Genomic DNA, 17105 nt, shown 5'->3' on the forward strand with positions numbered 1-17105 from the left:
AGCTGTGATGCGCCCAGGGCTGGCAGCTGCTGCAAGAGCCAAGAAATCTCGCCGTTTTCTTGCCCACCCCTTGGCTTCAAAGTAAAGTTTTAGAAACCACCCGTCAAGGGTGACCACACTGAGGTGGAAAAAGTGTTTCTGAAGCTGGAGTCAAAAATTTCCACTGACACCAGAGTTTGGCACAGCAGTTCTTAGTCCAGGCGACATTCACACACCATTTCTGTGACTTCTTGGAAGCCAACATGAACCTCTCAGCCTTTCTCTGCTATCCGGTGGGGAGATGGCAGAGGACAGCTCTCCTGTGAACCGGCATCACCTGGCAGGCTTGTTGAACTCAGGTTCCGGCCCCATGCCAGAGTTTCCGATGCAGCAGGCCTGGGTGGACCAGAGGAAAAGCATTGCCAACAAGCAGCCAGGTGATGCTGAGGCTGGTCCCCGGATCACCTTGGTGACCTCTAGTCCGGGTCATACGCTCACTGAGAGCAGGGAAGTCCCAGTGGGAGTCATCAATGTGTGCGTGCTCAGTCATGTCCAGCCCTTGGAGACCCTGTGGACTGTATGCCATGCTCCTCTGTCCGTGGGATTTCCCAGGAAAGAATACTGGTTGCCATGCCCTCCTCCAAGGGATCTTCCTGACCCAGGGATTGAACCTGAGTCTCTTACGTCTCCTGAATTGGCAGGCAGTTTCTTTACCACTAGTGCCACATGGGAAGCCCAGTGGGAGGCATCAATAAGTCCACTTAAATATGCCCTCTGTGCATCCTTTGGGGCTGAGGATGGGGTGAGAGCCATGGTGAGGGTCAGGGCCCACAGGGTGGCCATGCACCTCTGTTGCTGCCCCTAACCTGCCTGGCAGCCCCGCTGGAGGTCCTGGGGCAAAGCAGCCATCCTCGGGCTCTGTCTGCACCGTCTCCTTGAGGCCTTCCTGACTTGCAGAGTTCCTCCTGAACTGTGACTGTCAGAAACTGTCAACAGTTCCGGTCAGGCCTACCTGTTGGCAGGGGAACTTTAGGCAGAGGGACGCCGTGACCCAAAGACACCTTCCTGGGATCCCCACATAGCCCCAGGAAAAGCCAGCCCCTCGTCTCCCCACCCCAGGGCTGGAGAACATGGGGTGGGGCCGGGCCCATGACTCCTTCAAAGCCAGGTAGATGCTGGCGGTCACAGCGAGCCCGGCCCTCACGGCTCCTGGTTGCAGGCACTGCGTCCCCGCTGCATATACAGAGCCTCCTTTCTTCCTCCAGGAGAAGCCACTCTTTCATGGGCGGTGCAGTCGAAGGAAGTGGAAAGTCCTAGACAGAGCCTATGAGCCCCTCTGGGTCCCTTTGCCCCTTCTGGCCCCTCCCAAGGACAGGGAGGCGCGGCCTCTGCAGGTGGGCAGGGTCCTGCCCAGAAACAGGGTTTCTGGAGCCAAGGCCAGGATCGAGGGAGGGAAGGGGGAAGCCCCAGGCCTGGGCTCTGGGCTGGACTGCAGCCTCGGCCGGCCCTCCCGCCGTGGCCCAGGAGGGCCGTGCTGAGAAGCTGCTGATCTCCACCCCGCCGGCTCCACATTCCTGGATGCTGAGGGAGGGATCCCAGTGTTTATTCCGAACAATGTTTTCCTCTGTCTGTACTGACTGGGCGGTAAATTCTTCCAGATTTCTGGCTCCACATCGTAACTCCAACGGGAGAGAAACAGGTTTACGGCAGTTGGCAAGGGTGGGAACTCAGGGTCGGTTCCTGTACCTCGTGCGTCTAGAATTTCCATGGGTGGATGGAAAGACTGCTGGCTGTTTGGTGGTGGTGGTGGTGGGGGGGGGTCACCCCAGCTCTGCACCCTGCCTTTCACATTTCCCACCCTAGAGGGCAAAGTGAGCTTTCTCTTCTGGAACCCAGCAGAAAGGGGGCCGAGTGCTGAAGGTCAGGGCTTGCTGCGCTTTCTTGGTTGCGATAAACTCAGAAGTTGGGCTCACATGGAACTCATTTGGTGGGGTGCTGGGAAGCTGGCGTGCATCCTGGGTCCTGGGCTGCTGTGTGGGGAGGAGGTCAGAGCTGGAGAGACAGAGAGGAAAAAAAACAACAACCCTATTTTCACAGAGAAATCTAGTGACATGAGGGCTAGACTGTTGGACCAGAAAGACCCCAACATAGCTGGTTGGGTCTCAGAACCATGCTGTTCGGTGCCTGTGATGATCTGTGACTGTTGCTGTCCTTTAATAGGATGTCCTTTAGCAGGATGATTACACAACGGGGCCACTGAGACCCTCTTCTCTTTATTAACGATATAGAGATCTTTGGGAAACCAGTGGGATCAATTCAAAGATAAAGGCACCCTTCCCTTGAACACAATAACCTGGTTCCTGGTTTTTTCTCGGTGATGATTTGCTCTCTGTGGGGTCCTGGGTGAAGCCTCAGCCCTGGGGGCAGGTGCCCTTCAGCCTTTTGGATAGGAACAGCCTAGATCCACATCAGGCAGGGGGCAGATGGGGGCCTTGAAACCCCCAGTTTTCTTATCCTGTGCTCTCAGACCCTGAAAACCTACTTCTGAATCCCTTTCATGGTTTGTGTATGTGTGTGCATGTGCAACTGCACACATGCACTCATGTACACACAGCAGGAGAGAAAGGTGGCTGGCCAGCCACCCAGATCCAGAGCCCAAACAGCATTTATGTTGTAGAGGGGGTGTATGCGTAAAATAATTGCATGATAGAACTTGACTTTATAATCTGGCTGCTTTCACAAAGCCATTTTGATGCCAAAGTCATTTTTACTTGGTCTTAAACCACTAAAGCTACAGCTTTCTGAACCTCTCAAGGAACATGTGAAGAAAGCACCCTGGCATCATCTCTGAGCCCCACCTCCACCCCTTTCCACCCCTCCCTGTCCCCTCTCTGCCTTTACCCCTCCAGCCACAGTGTCTGCAGCATCAAGATGGCCTTGTCCAAACTGGCTTTGTTAGACGATGGCCTCGTTTCTGTGGTGTTTGATAGCCATGAATTCTTTACATACACATGCTCCCTTGTAGCAGAAGTTGCATTGTTCCCCAGAGATGGGAGCAGAGTGGAAGGAGGAACCATGTAGGGGAATTACCCCCACGGCTGGCAGAGTCCACGTCTCTGTTCAGTATCAGGAGTAGGATCCTTCCTTGGGAAGTCTGATATGGGCCTTGTATCAGTTACCTCTTGCTGTGTAACAAATACCCCCAAATTTAGTTTCTTAAAACACACATGTACCTCCCAGTCTCCATGGGTTGAGAATTTGAGTGGGACTTAACTGTGCCTCTGTCTCCAGGCCTCTCTGTGGGAGACAGCTGTGGTTTTGGCTCGGGCTGTGCTGCTACCCAAGAGGCTAACTGGGGAGGGTCCCTGCCAGAGCTCACTCGCATGGTTATTGGCAAGATCAAGTTCCTCACAGGTTGTGAAACTAAGGGCCTCCGTTCCTTGCTGGCTAGAAATATCCCTGGCCATTAGCTTCCCCCTAGGGTGGCTTATAATAGGGTTTCCCTCTGACGTACAGAGACAAAGAGAGACAGACAAAGACAGAGACAGAGAGTGAGTTCAAGAAGGAAGCTAAGGTTTCTGTGTAACCTAATCGCCATGTAATGTCCCATCACTTTGATCACATTCTATCTGTTAGAAAGGAGACATTAGATATTGGTGGGGGGTGGGTTTCAGAGGATGTTAGTTCTGGTGGGCAGAGGATCTTTGGGGGCCTTCTGGGAGGCTGCCTGCCAAGGCTTCTGGGCCCAGTTCTGTTCAGTCTGTTCAGCCTGTGGGCCCTGGAACCCTGGTGGTTCTGATAAGCCCGTGGCTGTGAGGGGAGAGATAAACGAGTTCTGCGGTCACCAGAGAGTAAGACACAATGTTCTGAAGACCACCCGGGGCTGGTGATTCTGAGCTCCTGAACTGGTTACACTTGCCCTCCACTCTCTCCTCTTGTCCCACCTCCACCCTCTGCTCTCTCTGGAATTCATCTAGTTCTTGTCTTGGGTGCCCATGTTACGTCATCATCTTGCTACCCACACGCGCCCCAGTCACACATCAGAGAGGTAAGTTCATGCCATTAGTTCAGGCTTCCTGATCCTCTCTACAAAAGCAGACAGTTTAGAACTTACTGATCATGACATCCTTCTCCCTGAATCAACTGGATTGGAGTAACATCCATGGGACAGGGTGTTTCTCATGGAGAAACTGAAATTTGGAAGGATCGAGTAACCTACTCAAGACTGGACCAAAGATGCAGAGCTGGGTCTCAGAACTCTCCTCCAGCCCACGTCCCCTTTAAGCTGCTCACATACCCAAGTCTCCAGATTGTTTCCAGCAGGAATCTGGCGAGACTTTTTGGCCCGGTTTGCTCGTGAAGTCATCGCAGGCTGGAGCTGCAGTGGCCTGAGGAGAAGAGAAACGGGGTCAGCTGGGACCAGGGGTGTTGAAGCTGAGGGTTTGCCAGACGCATGCCTGGGAACATCGGGGAGTTGCACGGGGCATGTGTGTGCACGTGTGCATGCGCACGTGTGTGTGTAGATAATAGAACCCCCCCTTCACCTTGGGGATCAGGGCCGTGCGCATATCTGTACATTTGGACTCGAGTGGCTGCAGATTGCCTGGGATGCCTCAGACCTGCTGGGCTCAGGTCACCTCCAGAGGGTGTCGTTTCTACAAGCAGATGATATAAACAGGGCTGCTGGGAACTGAGAGTGGCATTGATGTGGGGGATGGGTGGGACTTGGGGACAGAAGTGTGCCCCCCCTCCCGTAGCCCATCCTTTCATCTCCCCCTGCTCCAGCCTCTTCCTGGATGTCATAGTCCTGCATGACAGTCACCCAAGGAGGGTGAGGGCGGTCCAACCTGGGCTCCCACCTGCTTCACATAATGTACCTCACGACAGAGCCGTCAAAGCCAGAGAAATCCTGTTACTGCCCCTAGTTTACAGACGAGGTCATCGAGCCTCAGGAAGTTTAAGGATCCCACTGCAGGTCACACAGCTGGGCAGCAGCCGTCCTGTCCTGCCCTCATGCTCTTAATTGTACATGCTGTGTTGTGCTTAGTCACTCAGTCAGGTCTGACTCTTTGTGACCCCATGAACTGTAGTCTGAGAGACTCCTGTCCATGCGGATTCTCCAGGAAAGAGTACTAGAGTGTGTTGCCATGCCCTCCTCCAGGGGATCTTGCCAACCCAGGGATCAAACCCAGGTCTCCCGCATTGCAGGCAGATTCTTTACCGTCTGGACCACCAGGGAAGCCCATGAATACTGGAGTGGGTAGCCTATCCCTTCTTCAGGGAATCTTCCCGACCCAGGGGTCGAACCAGAGTCTCCTGCATCGCAGGCAGATTCTTTACCAACTGAGCTACCAGGGAAGCCCCTTAATTGTATACTTTACTCCATACAACTGCTTCATATGTATCTTTGTCCCGTTAGGCACATTCTCGTATGTTGCCTCTTGGAGTTGTTGAAATACAAACACAGTTAGATCACAGAAACACTGTGGGAGCACTGAGGAGAGAGCTGGTTCTCATGCAGGGCTGCACGAGGGTGGGTCTGGAAGGTTGGGCCTCTGTCAGGAGAGGATGTCTCCCCAACACATACTGTGGAGGGCCCGTTTCCGGAGAGTAAAAGTGCTCCGTGCACCCCTCCACTGTGCCAAGGAGAGACACATTAAAACCCTTGTTGAATTGGATTTCTGACTCAACAAAAACTCCTTTTGTCAGATCCTCAGAACTTCCTGGCACATGACCCGCACATATTTCCTATATGGTAATGGGTCGCTGTGGACTGTTTGTATATCAGTGCCTAGAAAAATTCGTTTAAAATGAGTAACTCAGTTTTTCTCTCCAATTTCAAAGACCCCTTTCTTGATCTTTGGGTACTCAATCTTTGCTATTTTCTCTTTTAACTGCAGGCAACAGTTTTCCTGCATATTCAGCTGTCCGTTTCCCCTAGAGCATCCATGGTAGTTACATGATAGTGTATTTTACCAGTTTACCTTCCTCATTCTGTATTTTTCAGAAACCTCTTGAAATGAGCCACACCAGAGACTTTCAGAAGCTTGCATGCTGGAGAAACAGAAACCAGAGACGGTCAGAGCGAGGTGAGCAAACCTGGGGAGAGAGACCCCAATACCAAGTCATGCACAATGGGACAAAGGGCCCTGGTAGACCAGGCACAGATAAGACACTTGAGAGAAGAGGTTAGAGCAGGTATAAGGCCGCTGGGGGTGCTGATCGGCCTCCCAAAAGAAGAGTCAAAACAGTCCTGGAAGGAGAGATGAAGGGGTGTCTGAACTTATCATCGTTTGGAGGGAAGAAAAGGCCACTCCATCCTCTAAGAGCAGATGGGAGGCCGCCCGGGGCCGCATCTAGCAGCAGCAGCATCCCTGTGTATGGTGGGCATGCAGGGGACGGAGCGCGTGCTGGACCAGACAGGAAAGGAAACGCGGCTTCCGAGGAAAAGCGGGGTTGGAATTCAGTCTGTTTGGGCCCTGTGGTTTTCTGTGTGAGACAGGGTTTCAGTGAAGCCTGAAGCCTGGACTTGCTGGCTTCAAGCCAGGGTCTTGGGCTCATTTCTGGGCAGGGCTTCCCAGGTGCCACTAGTGGCATATCCTCCTCCCTCACTCTGCTGCTTTGCAGGAGACGTAAGAGATGCAAGTTCGATTCCTGGGTCAGGAAGATCCCCTGGAGAAGGGCATGGCAACCCACTCCAGTATTCTTGCCTGGAGAATCCCGTGGACAGGGAGCCTGGTGGACTACGGTCTATGGGGTTGCAAAAAGTCGAACACGACTGAAGCGATTTGGCACGCATGCATGTATATGTGTATGTATATGTATATGCTGTGTAGTTGATCAGTCATATATGACTCTTTGAGACCCTAGGGACTGTAACTCATCAGGCTCCTCTGTCCATGGAATTTCCCAGGCAAGAATACTGGGGTGGGTTTCCAGTTCCTTCTCCAAGGGATCTTCCTGACCCAGGGATCGAACCCCTCTCTCCTGCATTGGCAGGCAGATTCTTTACCACTGTGCAACCAGGGAAGCCCATAGGTTATGTGTATGTTGGGATAACTGACCTCTGAAGAAGGTGGCCACATTAGCTCTTTGCTTCCAGGCAGAGTCTCAAATGCAGTCACCATTTTTCTTTAAAAACAAAACAAGATAGGGATTTTAATATGATTAAGTGAAGTTGCTCAGTTGTGTCCTGCTCCTCATGACCCCATGGACTGTAGCCTATCAGGCTCCTCCATCCATGGGATTTTCCAGACAACTGGAGTGGGTTGCCATTTCCTTCTCCAGGAGACCTTCCCAACCCAGGAATCGAACCAGGGCCTCCTGCATTGCAGGCAGATTCTTTACCAACTGAGCTATGAGGGAAGCCTCCTCATATTTTATCCTTTTAATATGATTAAAGTGAAGTTAAAAAAAAATCAGGTAAAACATGGCCTTATAAAAATCTTCCAATTATGAAAAATATACAGGTAAACAGGCAAAAAAATCAAATTAATATTGTATAAGGATATATAAAATTTTGCTCATCATTATTATCTAAAATATTAACTTTTGAAAAAGAAAGCATTATTTCTAGGATTTGCTTGATATTTATTATTTTTTTCTTAAAGATATGTTAAATGTAAGTAATATATGCCAGGTTGAAAATTCACAGTGTTCATTAAGGATGAAATGAAATTTGATTTCTCTCTTTCACTCTCTGGTCTCCTGGTCCCTGACTTGAAGGGTAATCAATGTTAGCTGTTAGCAAGTCACCATCTTTAAAGCAAACCCTGGGTTCCTGGTGCTTTGAGCACTGTAGAATCGGGTGGTGGGGCCCACTGATTGCGGCCACCCTGGAGATGCCAGTCTGTCCTCCCATTGTTCCAGTGGAGCAGGGCTTCCTCTCCCTGATTGATTACACTCTGCAAAGCCACATGTTTTCATGGTCCCTTTACTCCTGAGCCAGCTGTCAGGCAGAGAGAAGGTCCCTGGGCATACACTGCTTCGTGCCTTTCATGTCTGATTTCCTGAGTACGAAGGCAGGGCTGGTTCCTGCTGCCTGTCTTTTCATCTTTCCTAGCCGTCTTGCCTGTCGGTGTACCCGGCTACCGAAAACATCCACGGAAGGAAAAGGTTGAACAGTGTTCCTCTGATTGTGCCTGTTTGGCTCATTTTGGAAATTTTATTTAAAAATTTGAACCTTGATCTCTAGACAGTATGGCCACGGGTGCTGTTTGCTGAATGAGTCTTCATATTACATTTAAATTGGGAATTTTACTATTTATCATGGAACAGTCCTCAGATAAATATGAAATTTAGATTTGTAGTTTTACCCAAGGCTCAGTTCTGCTTCCTGCAGCACATCTGTCAAATGTTTATTCTGCCAATTCAGCATCATGGTTCATAGGCAGAAACCCTGCAGCCTGTGTGAGCTGCACCCAGAGAGGAAGGTGGGCCCGAGTAGAGACGCACTTCACTCAGGACTTGAACTCCTCAGGACTCACTGCCACCCGCCAGTCCATCAGGACTCAGCACAACCATCTTCTCTTCTTGAACCTGTTTCGTGCTTTCCCATCCTGACCTGGGTTTAGTTGGGAAGCTTGTGGTCTGGCTCCTCAATGGGCCGGGTGTTCCTTGAACCGAAGCTCCAGGCCTTGTGCATGGTGACAGTGGACCCCCCCCCCACCCCCATCTGCAGAGTGGCTGAGGGGACTGCTTCTGGTCTCTGCAGGAACTTCTCTTCTTTTATTTTTGATGACTCGGATGACGTGGGCCGGTTGTGTTTGATGTGTTATGGGCATGGGAGACAAACATGCTTTGTGGACCCTTGGCACTGCGAAGGATAGACCCCTTCCCCCTCACCCCCTGAAAGCAAGAGATGAACATGGAGAATCCACTGTGGGTTCTCGGGGAGGGTGGGACCCACACCTCTTAGAAGTGCTGTGTTTGGGGCTCAGGATGGATTTGGTGAACACCTGCACCTGTGCATGAATGGCTGTGCGTGGCAGTGGGCACTTCAACTCTGCTTCCACTTCTGGTGTCCCTCAAAGTCCACGTGTAATCATTAGAGAACATGGATGTGCAGAAGTGTCTTCAAGAAGCAGCGTGCCCCCCTTCTCCCTCCTGCCACTGTGATGAGTCAGTGATGCCAGGCCTGTGTCAGAAGATGGGCACTTCGATGAGACTCTTGCCTCCTGCCCCAGGGTGGTGCCCACCCCCCTCATCCCCTGTCCTGGAAAGAGGCATGGTCTCGATCAGGACCAGCTGACAGCTACCAAAGCTGCCCATCGTGTACAAATAGGCTTTTTAGCAGAGCTCAGTGATGGGCTTGTTTCTCCTCTCTTGGAGTAGGCGTGTGTTTGAGGTTGAGAAGGTGGCCAGCAAGTTGTCTCATAGGGAGTGGGGAGGGGAGGCCAGTTTTCCCCTCCCCACCCCTGTCCCCTCTGTCTTAGCTCTGGAATTCTCAGGGCTTCCCAGTATCATATCAGGATCTCCTGGATGCCCCCTGGAGCCTGTCAGCTCCATAGTGTTGGGTGGAGGATGGGGCAGCATGAAGAGGTGGAGGGAGTCTTGGTAAGTGGGCGGTTGGCTCATGGTAAGTCTGTTGGGGGGCCCAGAGCTTCCCTAGGTCTGAAGTGCGGGGCGTCAGAGAGTGTTCCCAGCCTATAAGATGAGGGTCCGCTCAGGATGAAGGTCAGCATGGGAACACCACGTGGTACCAGGCTGGTTCAGGTCTTAGAGATAAGACTCCCAGGACACTTCTGTCCTAAGTGGAAGCTTCCTCTTCAGCCCAAAATAAATGCAGAGTAACCAGAAGGCAGACAAGGAAACGGGCAGGCCAGGGAGGAGACCGGAGGTTGAGAAGGGTAAGTGCAGAGGTGGAAAGAAACTCTGCACCAGCTTCCTGCTGGGGAAAATAAGGTTCTCCATCTGTGGGGGGTGGGGTGGGGGTGGGGGGCCGAGGGGGATCAGACAAACTCCTCAGATGGCTCAGGGAGAAGAGGGAGATGAGATGCAAGCAAGACAAGATGCCTGCAGGCTGAAGCAGAGCAGGGGGCAGGCCAAGCAGAAGGAAGGGAGCGGGTCTACTTTCCAGGGAGCACTGAGCCCTCCATTTGGCTTGGCCTTTCCCAGGTGGTGCTAGTGGTAAAGAACCCACCTGCCAATGCAGGAGACATAGAGATGTGGGTTCGATCCCTGGGTCAGGAAGATCCCCTGGAGGAGGGCATGGCAACCACTCCAGTATTCTTGCCTGGAGAAACCCTGTTCTTGCCTGGGAAATCCCATGCACACAGGAGCCTGGCAGGCTACAGTCCTTAGGGTCACAAAGAGTCGGACATGACTGAGTGACTAACACTTTCACTTTTTTCACTTTTTCTTTTGCATTCTGTGGGGCACAGCTTGGGAAACACTGGATTAAGACACTGTCCTGCCCATCAGGGGTGTGTATACATCACCATTTTCACAGTGTCTGTGGGGCAAACAATCTGAGTGTTCGGGGTGGATTTGTACCCACTGATTCATCAGTTTTGCCTGGAACCCACAAAATCCTTTTGCAGGATGGTTTCCTGAAATAAGAATGCAACTGGTGGTCATGGACAGAGTGTGAACCAGTTCTGCATGAAAGCACCATCCTTAGCCCCCACTTTGAGACACTGGTTCTTTACTCTTCCTAATCCCAGTATTAGCAGGTGGTGGTGGGAATGCTCCAGAGCCCTTAATTTATATATTTTTTTAAGATTTTTATTTTGATGTGGAATTTTTAAAAAGTCTTTATTGAATTTGCTGCAGTATTGCTTCTGTTTTATTTTTCTATTTTTTATTTTTTTTGGCTGTGAGGCATGTCATAATAAAGCTCTGACCTTGGACATGATTTACTTTATAACTACAGTAGGGTTGATGGTGGCCCTGTCAAGAGCTCCCTTCCCTGCCTTCCCCAGTGGCTCCTCAATGGGGAGGGAAAAGGGGCAGACAGTCTTGGAATTGCTCACCTGAGGGGCGTTTCCTACCTGCACAAGCCAAGCCTCGTGTATGTTGCAGCTGAAAGATTTAGAATTGTCATTCATCCTCTAACAGGACCACTAAGAGTAGGTCCTCACACTGGCAGCGGCACCTGGGCATGACTTAGACATGCACATTCTCAGGCCCCCAGAGCAGGTGGCAGATCCTGCATCCCTGGTGCGGGACCCTGTTGCTGTGTTTTCCCAGCCCCACCCGCCAGGGTTCCCATGGAGTGGCACTGCCCTGGACCCATGGTTCTCAAAGCAGGGTCTCCTGGACACAGCTCCAGATTCACCCTCAAGCTTGTTCAGAGCCACTCAAATTCTTAGTCCCTGGGTGTTGACAGGAGGCAGTGGGCATGTTCCCTGGGCCTTCCCAATGCTCAAGGAATGAATCTATAAAGTCATCCATTCCCCGATGTGCATTTCTGGGGCTTGGAAGTAGAAAGGAGCTGAAAAGGTTGCTGCTGCTGCTGCTGCTAAGTCACTTCAGTCGTGTCCGACTCTGTGCGACCCCATAGATGGCAGCCCACCAGGCTCCCCCGTCCCTGGGATTCTCCAGGCAAGAACACTGTCGCCATTTCCTTCTCCAATGCATGAAAGTGAAAAGTGAAAGTGAAGTCGCTCAGTCGTGTCCGACCCTCAGCTACCCCATGGACTGCAGCCTTCCAGGCTCCTCTGTCCGTGGGATTTTCCAGGCAGGAGTACTGGAGTGGGGTGCCATTGCCTTCTCCGGAAAAGGTTGCTAAGTGGTTAATAATAAAACCTCACCAATCTTCCTTGCTGAAGATTTGAGTTGTGGCTCTGGATCTGGGCCCAGGGATGTTTTAACAACCCTCCAGGCGATGGACCCTCAGGTTCGAGAGTCCCTAGACTGCAATTACCATCGGATTTCCACATACACATGGTCATGTTGGGCAGGAAGGCAGCCTTATTGCAGCCTCTGCCTGCGGGCCTGAGGTTGACTCCAGGCAGCTGCCCATCTCTGCTGCCCCTTCTCCTGATAGCAGGCCAAGGGTGCTGCCGGGGAGAGGTATTCCGCCCAACAGCAGTAACGTGCTCACTTGGGCTCTGGTGGAGAAGAAGACGTGGTTTTGAAGTGGGGGCGTTTCTTTCTTCACCTTTTCCCTAGTCCAGCCTTGATGCAGCCCCCAAGCCAGCCCCGCACTGGGTCCTCAAAAGCTGGCAGTCAGAAGGTGGAGGCCTGGAGCTGGCCTGCCCTTCCAGCATGCCCTGGGCTCAGCCCCTCTCTCCGGCTCCCGGAGGCTCCTCCTTGTCTCTGAGACGACAGAGGCCCTTGAGCTCAGGCTCCCAGGGAGGCTGCTCGTCGCTTTCTTTCAGGACTCTCTGTTGGGAGTCCAGGCTTACAAATGTTTTTCTCCAAAGGTATCCAGGCCTTTGCTGTGAAGAATTTGGTAAACATGGAGAGGCTTGATGCAAGAAAGATGAAGATGGAAGAAGGTAAAGCTCAGGTCTTCGCAGCGGGCGGGGTTGGCCGAGGTTGGGGGGTGGTGGGGACGGGGGAGACACTGAGGTGGCCACTCTTGTCACACTGGTGCGAGGATGTGGTGGGTTGGAGAGACAGAAGGGGCAGGTCTCTGGGTAGTTTCATCTCTGTCCTGTACAGTGGTTGCCCTAACCCGCAGGACCCTGGAGTTTTGCGTCTGCTTTGGGCAGGCAAGGACGGGTGGTCACATCTGTGCCTGGAAGCTTGGATGCTCTTCTTCTAGATCGAGGTGACATCATGCATCCTGTCTCCCCCCAGGCACAGTGACACCCTTGCCAGGACCTGGAACCTTCCATGATGCTCTTCCTCATGGCCCTGTCTCTGAGGAGCTCTCGTTTCCCCACAAGGGAGCCTGAGAATCACTTTAGAATCTGCCTCTTCTCTTGAGTTATAGTGCTTTTCACTGAATTCAGGCTGGAGATGGCAAGATGAACCTTTTAAGTCCCCTGCCTCTCCAACTCATATCAAAATGACCAAAGGACTATAAAATTAGGGCAAGTAGGCAACACCTGAGGAAACACTGGAGGAGAAGCTGCGGGAGGGACATTTGGAGGCCTTTCTTCTGGACCAAGTGAAGCTGCAAAGGAAAGAAAGAAGATCTGACCTGGAAGGACTTGGTATTCACAGAGCGATGGGCTGCTTGGCAAACTAATGAGTGGATTTTCCAGTAAAGCTCCCCCCACTCCAGACACCCAAAACTTCTGGCCAGCAGCCAAAGTGAAAAGCTTATGTATGTGTGAGCCTGTGAGACTCGAGTTCAAACACACCATGTGCTAGCTGTGCAGGATGGACAGCCGTGGGCTTGTCCTCTCTTAAAGGGAGATGACGCCCATCATCAGGTGTAACAAGGATTGAATGAAAAAGGCAGTGAGACTCAGCCAAGATGTTCATAGTTGCTGTTCACTGATTACTCTATGCCAGGTACTGTGTTAAATAAAATCTTTACATATATTGCTTCTTTTAATCCACAAGAAAGCTCTTTGGGGTTGGTCTTTTTCTAATCACTGCTTTGCACACAAAGCCGATGAAGTTAAGGAGGGTCAGAGACTTGCTTGAGATTCACAGATAAGAAGACGGGGTGGAGAATGAATTTGAACTCAGATAGTCCAAGTGCATGGAGAAGGCAATGGCACCCCACTCCAGTACTCTTGCCTGGAAAATCCCATGGACAGAGGAGCCTGGTGGGCTGCAGTCCATGGGGTCGCAAAGAGTAGGATACGACTGAGCGACTTCACTTTCACTTTTCACTTTCCTGCACTGGAGAAGGAAATGGCAACCCACTCCAGTGTTCTTGCCTGGAGAATCCCAGGGACCGGGGAGCCTGGTAGGCTGCCCTCTATGGGGTCGCAGAGTCGGACATGACTGAAGCGACTTAGCAGCAGTAGCAGCAGCAGTCCAAATGCAAAGCCCATGCTTTCAACTCCTGAGCTACACTGTTACAAGTCCTTGACTTATATTACTTTATTTCATCCTTCCTATAGCCTTATGGTAACCATTTTTACTGGTGAAATGACACAGCTTTATAGGTTAAACAATTTGATGTATGCAAAAATTTGAAACCAAGCCTATTGGACTCCAAGGTCCCACTCTTGTTTTCCTTAATTAATATACTCCGTGGAGTGTCATTCTGTCTCCCAACTTTACAGATTTTCCAGTAAAGTTCCCCCCACCTCAGACACCCAAAACTTCTGACCAGCAGCTAGAGTGAGAAGTTTATGGATGTGTGAGCCCATTAGATTTGAGTTCAAGCGCACCATTTTATTCCCACTGAATACAGGGGGTGGAAGGGCTATCATGCCTGATGGGGAGAAATCCAAACTCTGATTCCTCTGACCCCTAAAGAATGGAACCATTGCCGTGAGTGCCTCTAAATTGCCTGTGTTTCTTTTTGCCAGTAGAACTCACTGAGAACATCGGGCTCCCAGTGAATCTGCTTGAGAAACACGACCCGTGGCCGGCCTATGTCACATACACCTCCCCGATGGTGAAGAGACTCATGGAGAAGAGCAAGGCCAGAGAGCTGGAGTGCTTGCAAACGGTGGAGGAGAGTCGGCGGGTGGGCAAGCAGAGCAAGCCAGCCAGCCTCATCCAGCTAAAGAGGAGGAAGTCCTCCAAGTCCTCGGGCACTGCCACCTTCAAGGACCTGAGGTCCGAAACCATGCTGTCTGTGTGGGGCCCCCTCACCATGTCGGCCATGGGGCCCTCGAGGGTCCCAGAGCCCCTCCACCTGCACTTGGACTCCAGGGCAAGTCCCACCGCCAGCTACAACAAGATCATCTTTGCCCGGGCACCCACCATGAGGACGCTCCCTTACACGGCCGGGCGGCCTTCGGAAATGTTTTGCCTCTAGCCAGAGTCCCCGCAGCCGACCCCCGAGCTTGTATGGCAATTAAGCGCCGTTTGCCACACATTGTGTGGCAGCCCTTGCATTGGAACTCGCCCCTGCTGGTGCAGAGTTTGGCTGAGATCAACCCCACGGGATGGGGGCCATGGGTGGGCGGGTGCGCTCCCTCTGGCAGTGCAATTAAGTAGGCCTGGGAATACCAGGCTCCAGTTCCTGGTGTAGATGCTTAGGACCCAGCTGGGGATGAATCAGTTCTGGTCCAGGCAGCAGACAGAAACCACACCAGAGATTCTTTCTATTAATAGAAAGAATCCCTAAGCAGGCCACTGAAAAGGCAAGAAGAGGGTTCAGAGGCCGTGGATGGAGAGGCACCTGCAGGAAGCAGCCTGGGGCATGCACCCAGGGAAGATGCAAATATATTAAGTTAGACGCTTGGTGACGGGCAGGTGGGCTGATCTCTGATTCCTGAGGTGGGCTAACGAATGCTTCTCAGCAGATGCTGGTGTCCTGAGCTCGGAGGACAGCCCTGTGGGGTGGCACCCCCACCTCTTTGCTCATGGACGCCCCAAGCTTGGTTCCGAGAGTGTTGGGGAAACCCAAGAGGGCAGATGTTTCTGGAAGGAGTTGACACTGCCCAAGTGAATGAGTATTGCTGAGGAGAGGAAGCCAGCAGGAACCAAATCTGGAGCAAGTCTCTTCTTCCTCCTCCAGCCTTGACACTCCCTCTGGCTCTCCTGATAGGCGGAGCCTAACCGGGAGGGAAATAGAAATGTGGTTTGCAGCAACTCAAACCCTGCACCTTGAAGCAGAGTGTGAAAGGATGGACTTAGAGCCAGGGAGTTAAGCTTGAGTCCCTGTCCAGTGGGTTCCAAGAGATCCCACCTTGCCGTCCCACTTGGTTCCTGAACCTGTATTGGGAGGTTTCTTCCTTGGAAGCGCTTACAAAGTGGCCATGGGGGTCCAAGTGTCTGCTGCTGAGAGATGGGGGATTCTGCCCCCTGGACTTCTCTGAGGCTTGTGGAGCAGAGCTGGCGGGGAGACAGCTCCAGCTGGCCCCCAGCTGTGCTTTGTCAGACAGCTGGAATCGGTCCACCCATGCTTGGGCTATTCCCAGCTGGCCCCAGAGCAAACTATGCTGTCCTCAGTCTGGAGGCAGACACACTATGTGTTTAGTCACAGAGGGGACCCCATGTGACAGGCAGACCACCCAGTCTCAGCTTTGGGGCTCCTCCACTGAGCATGGCTTCACTGATTGCATCTCTCTTCTTTGCCTCACTCAAGTGTCTGTGCTTGTGTTATTGAAACGGTTAATACTCACCTAGCTTCTCACAGAGACACAGCAGATGCAATGAGTTAGTTGTTGGAAAAGGTGGAAGCTGCCCTGCGAATGTGCCCTCTCCACCCAGGAGCCCTGCAGAAACACTTGGCTGCACTCTGGCTGCCGTGAGCTGTGTAGAGAGCTGCACAAGTTAGGAGCTCCAGATCCATTCCTGGGTCCACAGCTCTTGGCCAGAATGAATTCTTACAAAAATAATGTGATTTACAGTGAATCCGAATGACCGTCTTTTGGGTCCACAGAACATTTACAGACATGGAGGCAAGTGATGAATTCCCAACGAAAAATTTTCTTTTCTCTATCCCTTTATGGGAGTTCATAGCTGGAGTATACTTGGGAAGTGATGGATTATAGATTTTCATTGTGTCAGTGTTTGCAGGGGTTTGGGCTGATTTCTTTCCATTCCTTTGAAGGCAGAGTTGTTACATAATGTTTTGTTTTGGTTTTGGTGGCCGTTGCTTTTTAAATTTCTAGGTGTTTCACAGTTTTTACAAATATATACTCTCTAAATTAATGGTTGTTTTATAGATAACATTGCTTAGATTAATTTAATTCTCAGTCTGTTATAACATACAAGCAGGAGCTAAGCACCTTATGCTGTGATGAGAATGGCTTGTGTCTGTGGCTGCAGTCCAGACGTGTTGCCTTCTGGGGCTGTTTTAAGAAAGAAAAACTATTAATTGCTTTGAAAGGGAGGAGTCTGTTCAAGGCCAAACTGGGTTCATGGGTCCAGCCACTTCAAGGACTTGACCATGTTGGCTTGAGGACTGAGGGGGCTACCTGGAAGGGGTTCTCCTGGGGAGGCAGCTGATGGACAGAGTAGCTGGACCAGTGAAAAGCCTCCGTCACTGAAGGAAGGAGGGTGACCCTGAAGTATCGAAGTGGCGGTTGCTTAAATTTGTCTCCAGGCCCAGATGCCTGACTGCATGGAGGTGGGGGCCCTGGAGCTGAACTTGT

At 51.6% G+C, this 17105-nt stretch overlaps 1 protein-coding gene across 1 annotated transcript in view; it reads left to right on the plus strand.

The window, feature by feature from the left end:
- CDRT4 (CMT1A duplicated region transcript 4) overlaps window positions 1–14881 on the plus strand; it is a 39274-nt gene extending 24393 nt beyond the window's left edge. The window contains exons 4-6 of the mRNA XM_055579634.1: window positions 12094–12157; window positions 12348–12422; window positions 14364–14881. Of these exons, the coding sequence (XP_055435609.1) occupies window positions 12094–12157; window positions 12348–12422; window positions 14364–14818 (594 nt within the window). The 3' untranslated portion in view covers window positions 14819–14881. The remainder of the gene's footprint in view (window positions 1–12093; window positions 12158–12347; window positions 12423–14363) is intronic.
- The last annotated feature ends 2224 nt before the right edge of the window (window positions 14882–17105 follow it).

Source organism: Bubalus kerabau, chromosome 4 (genome assembly GCF_029407905.1).
Source record: "Bubalus kerabau isolate K-KA32 ecotype Philippines breed swamp buffalo chromosome 4, PCC_UOA_SB_1v2, whole genome shotgun sequence".
NCBI lineage: Eukaryota > Metazoa > Chordata > Mammalia > Artiodactyla > Bovidae > Bubalus > Bubalus kerabau.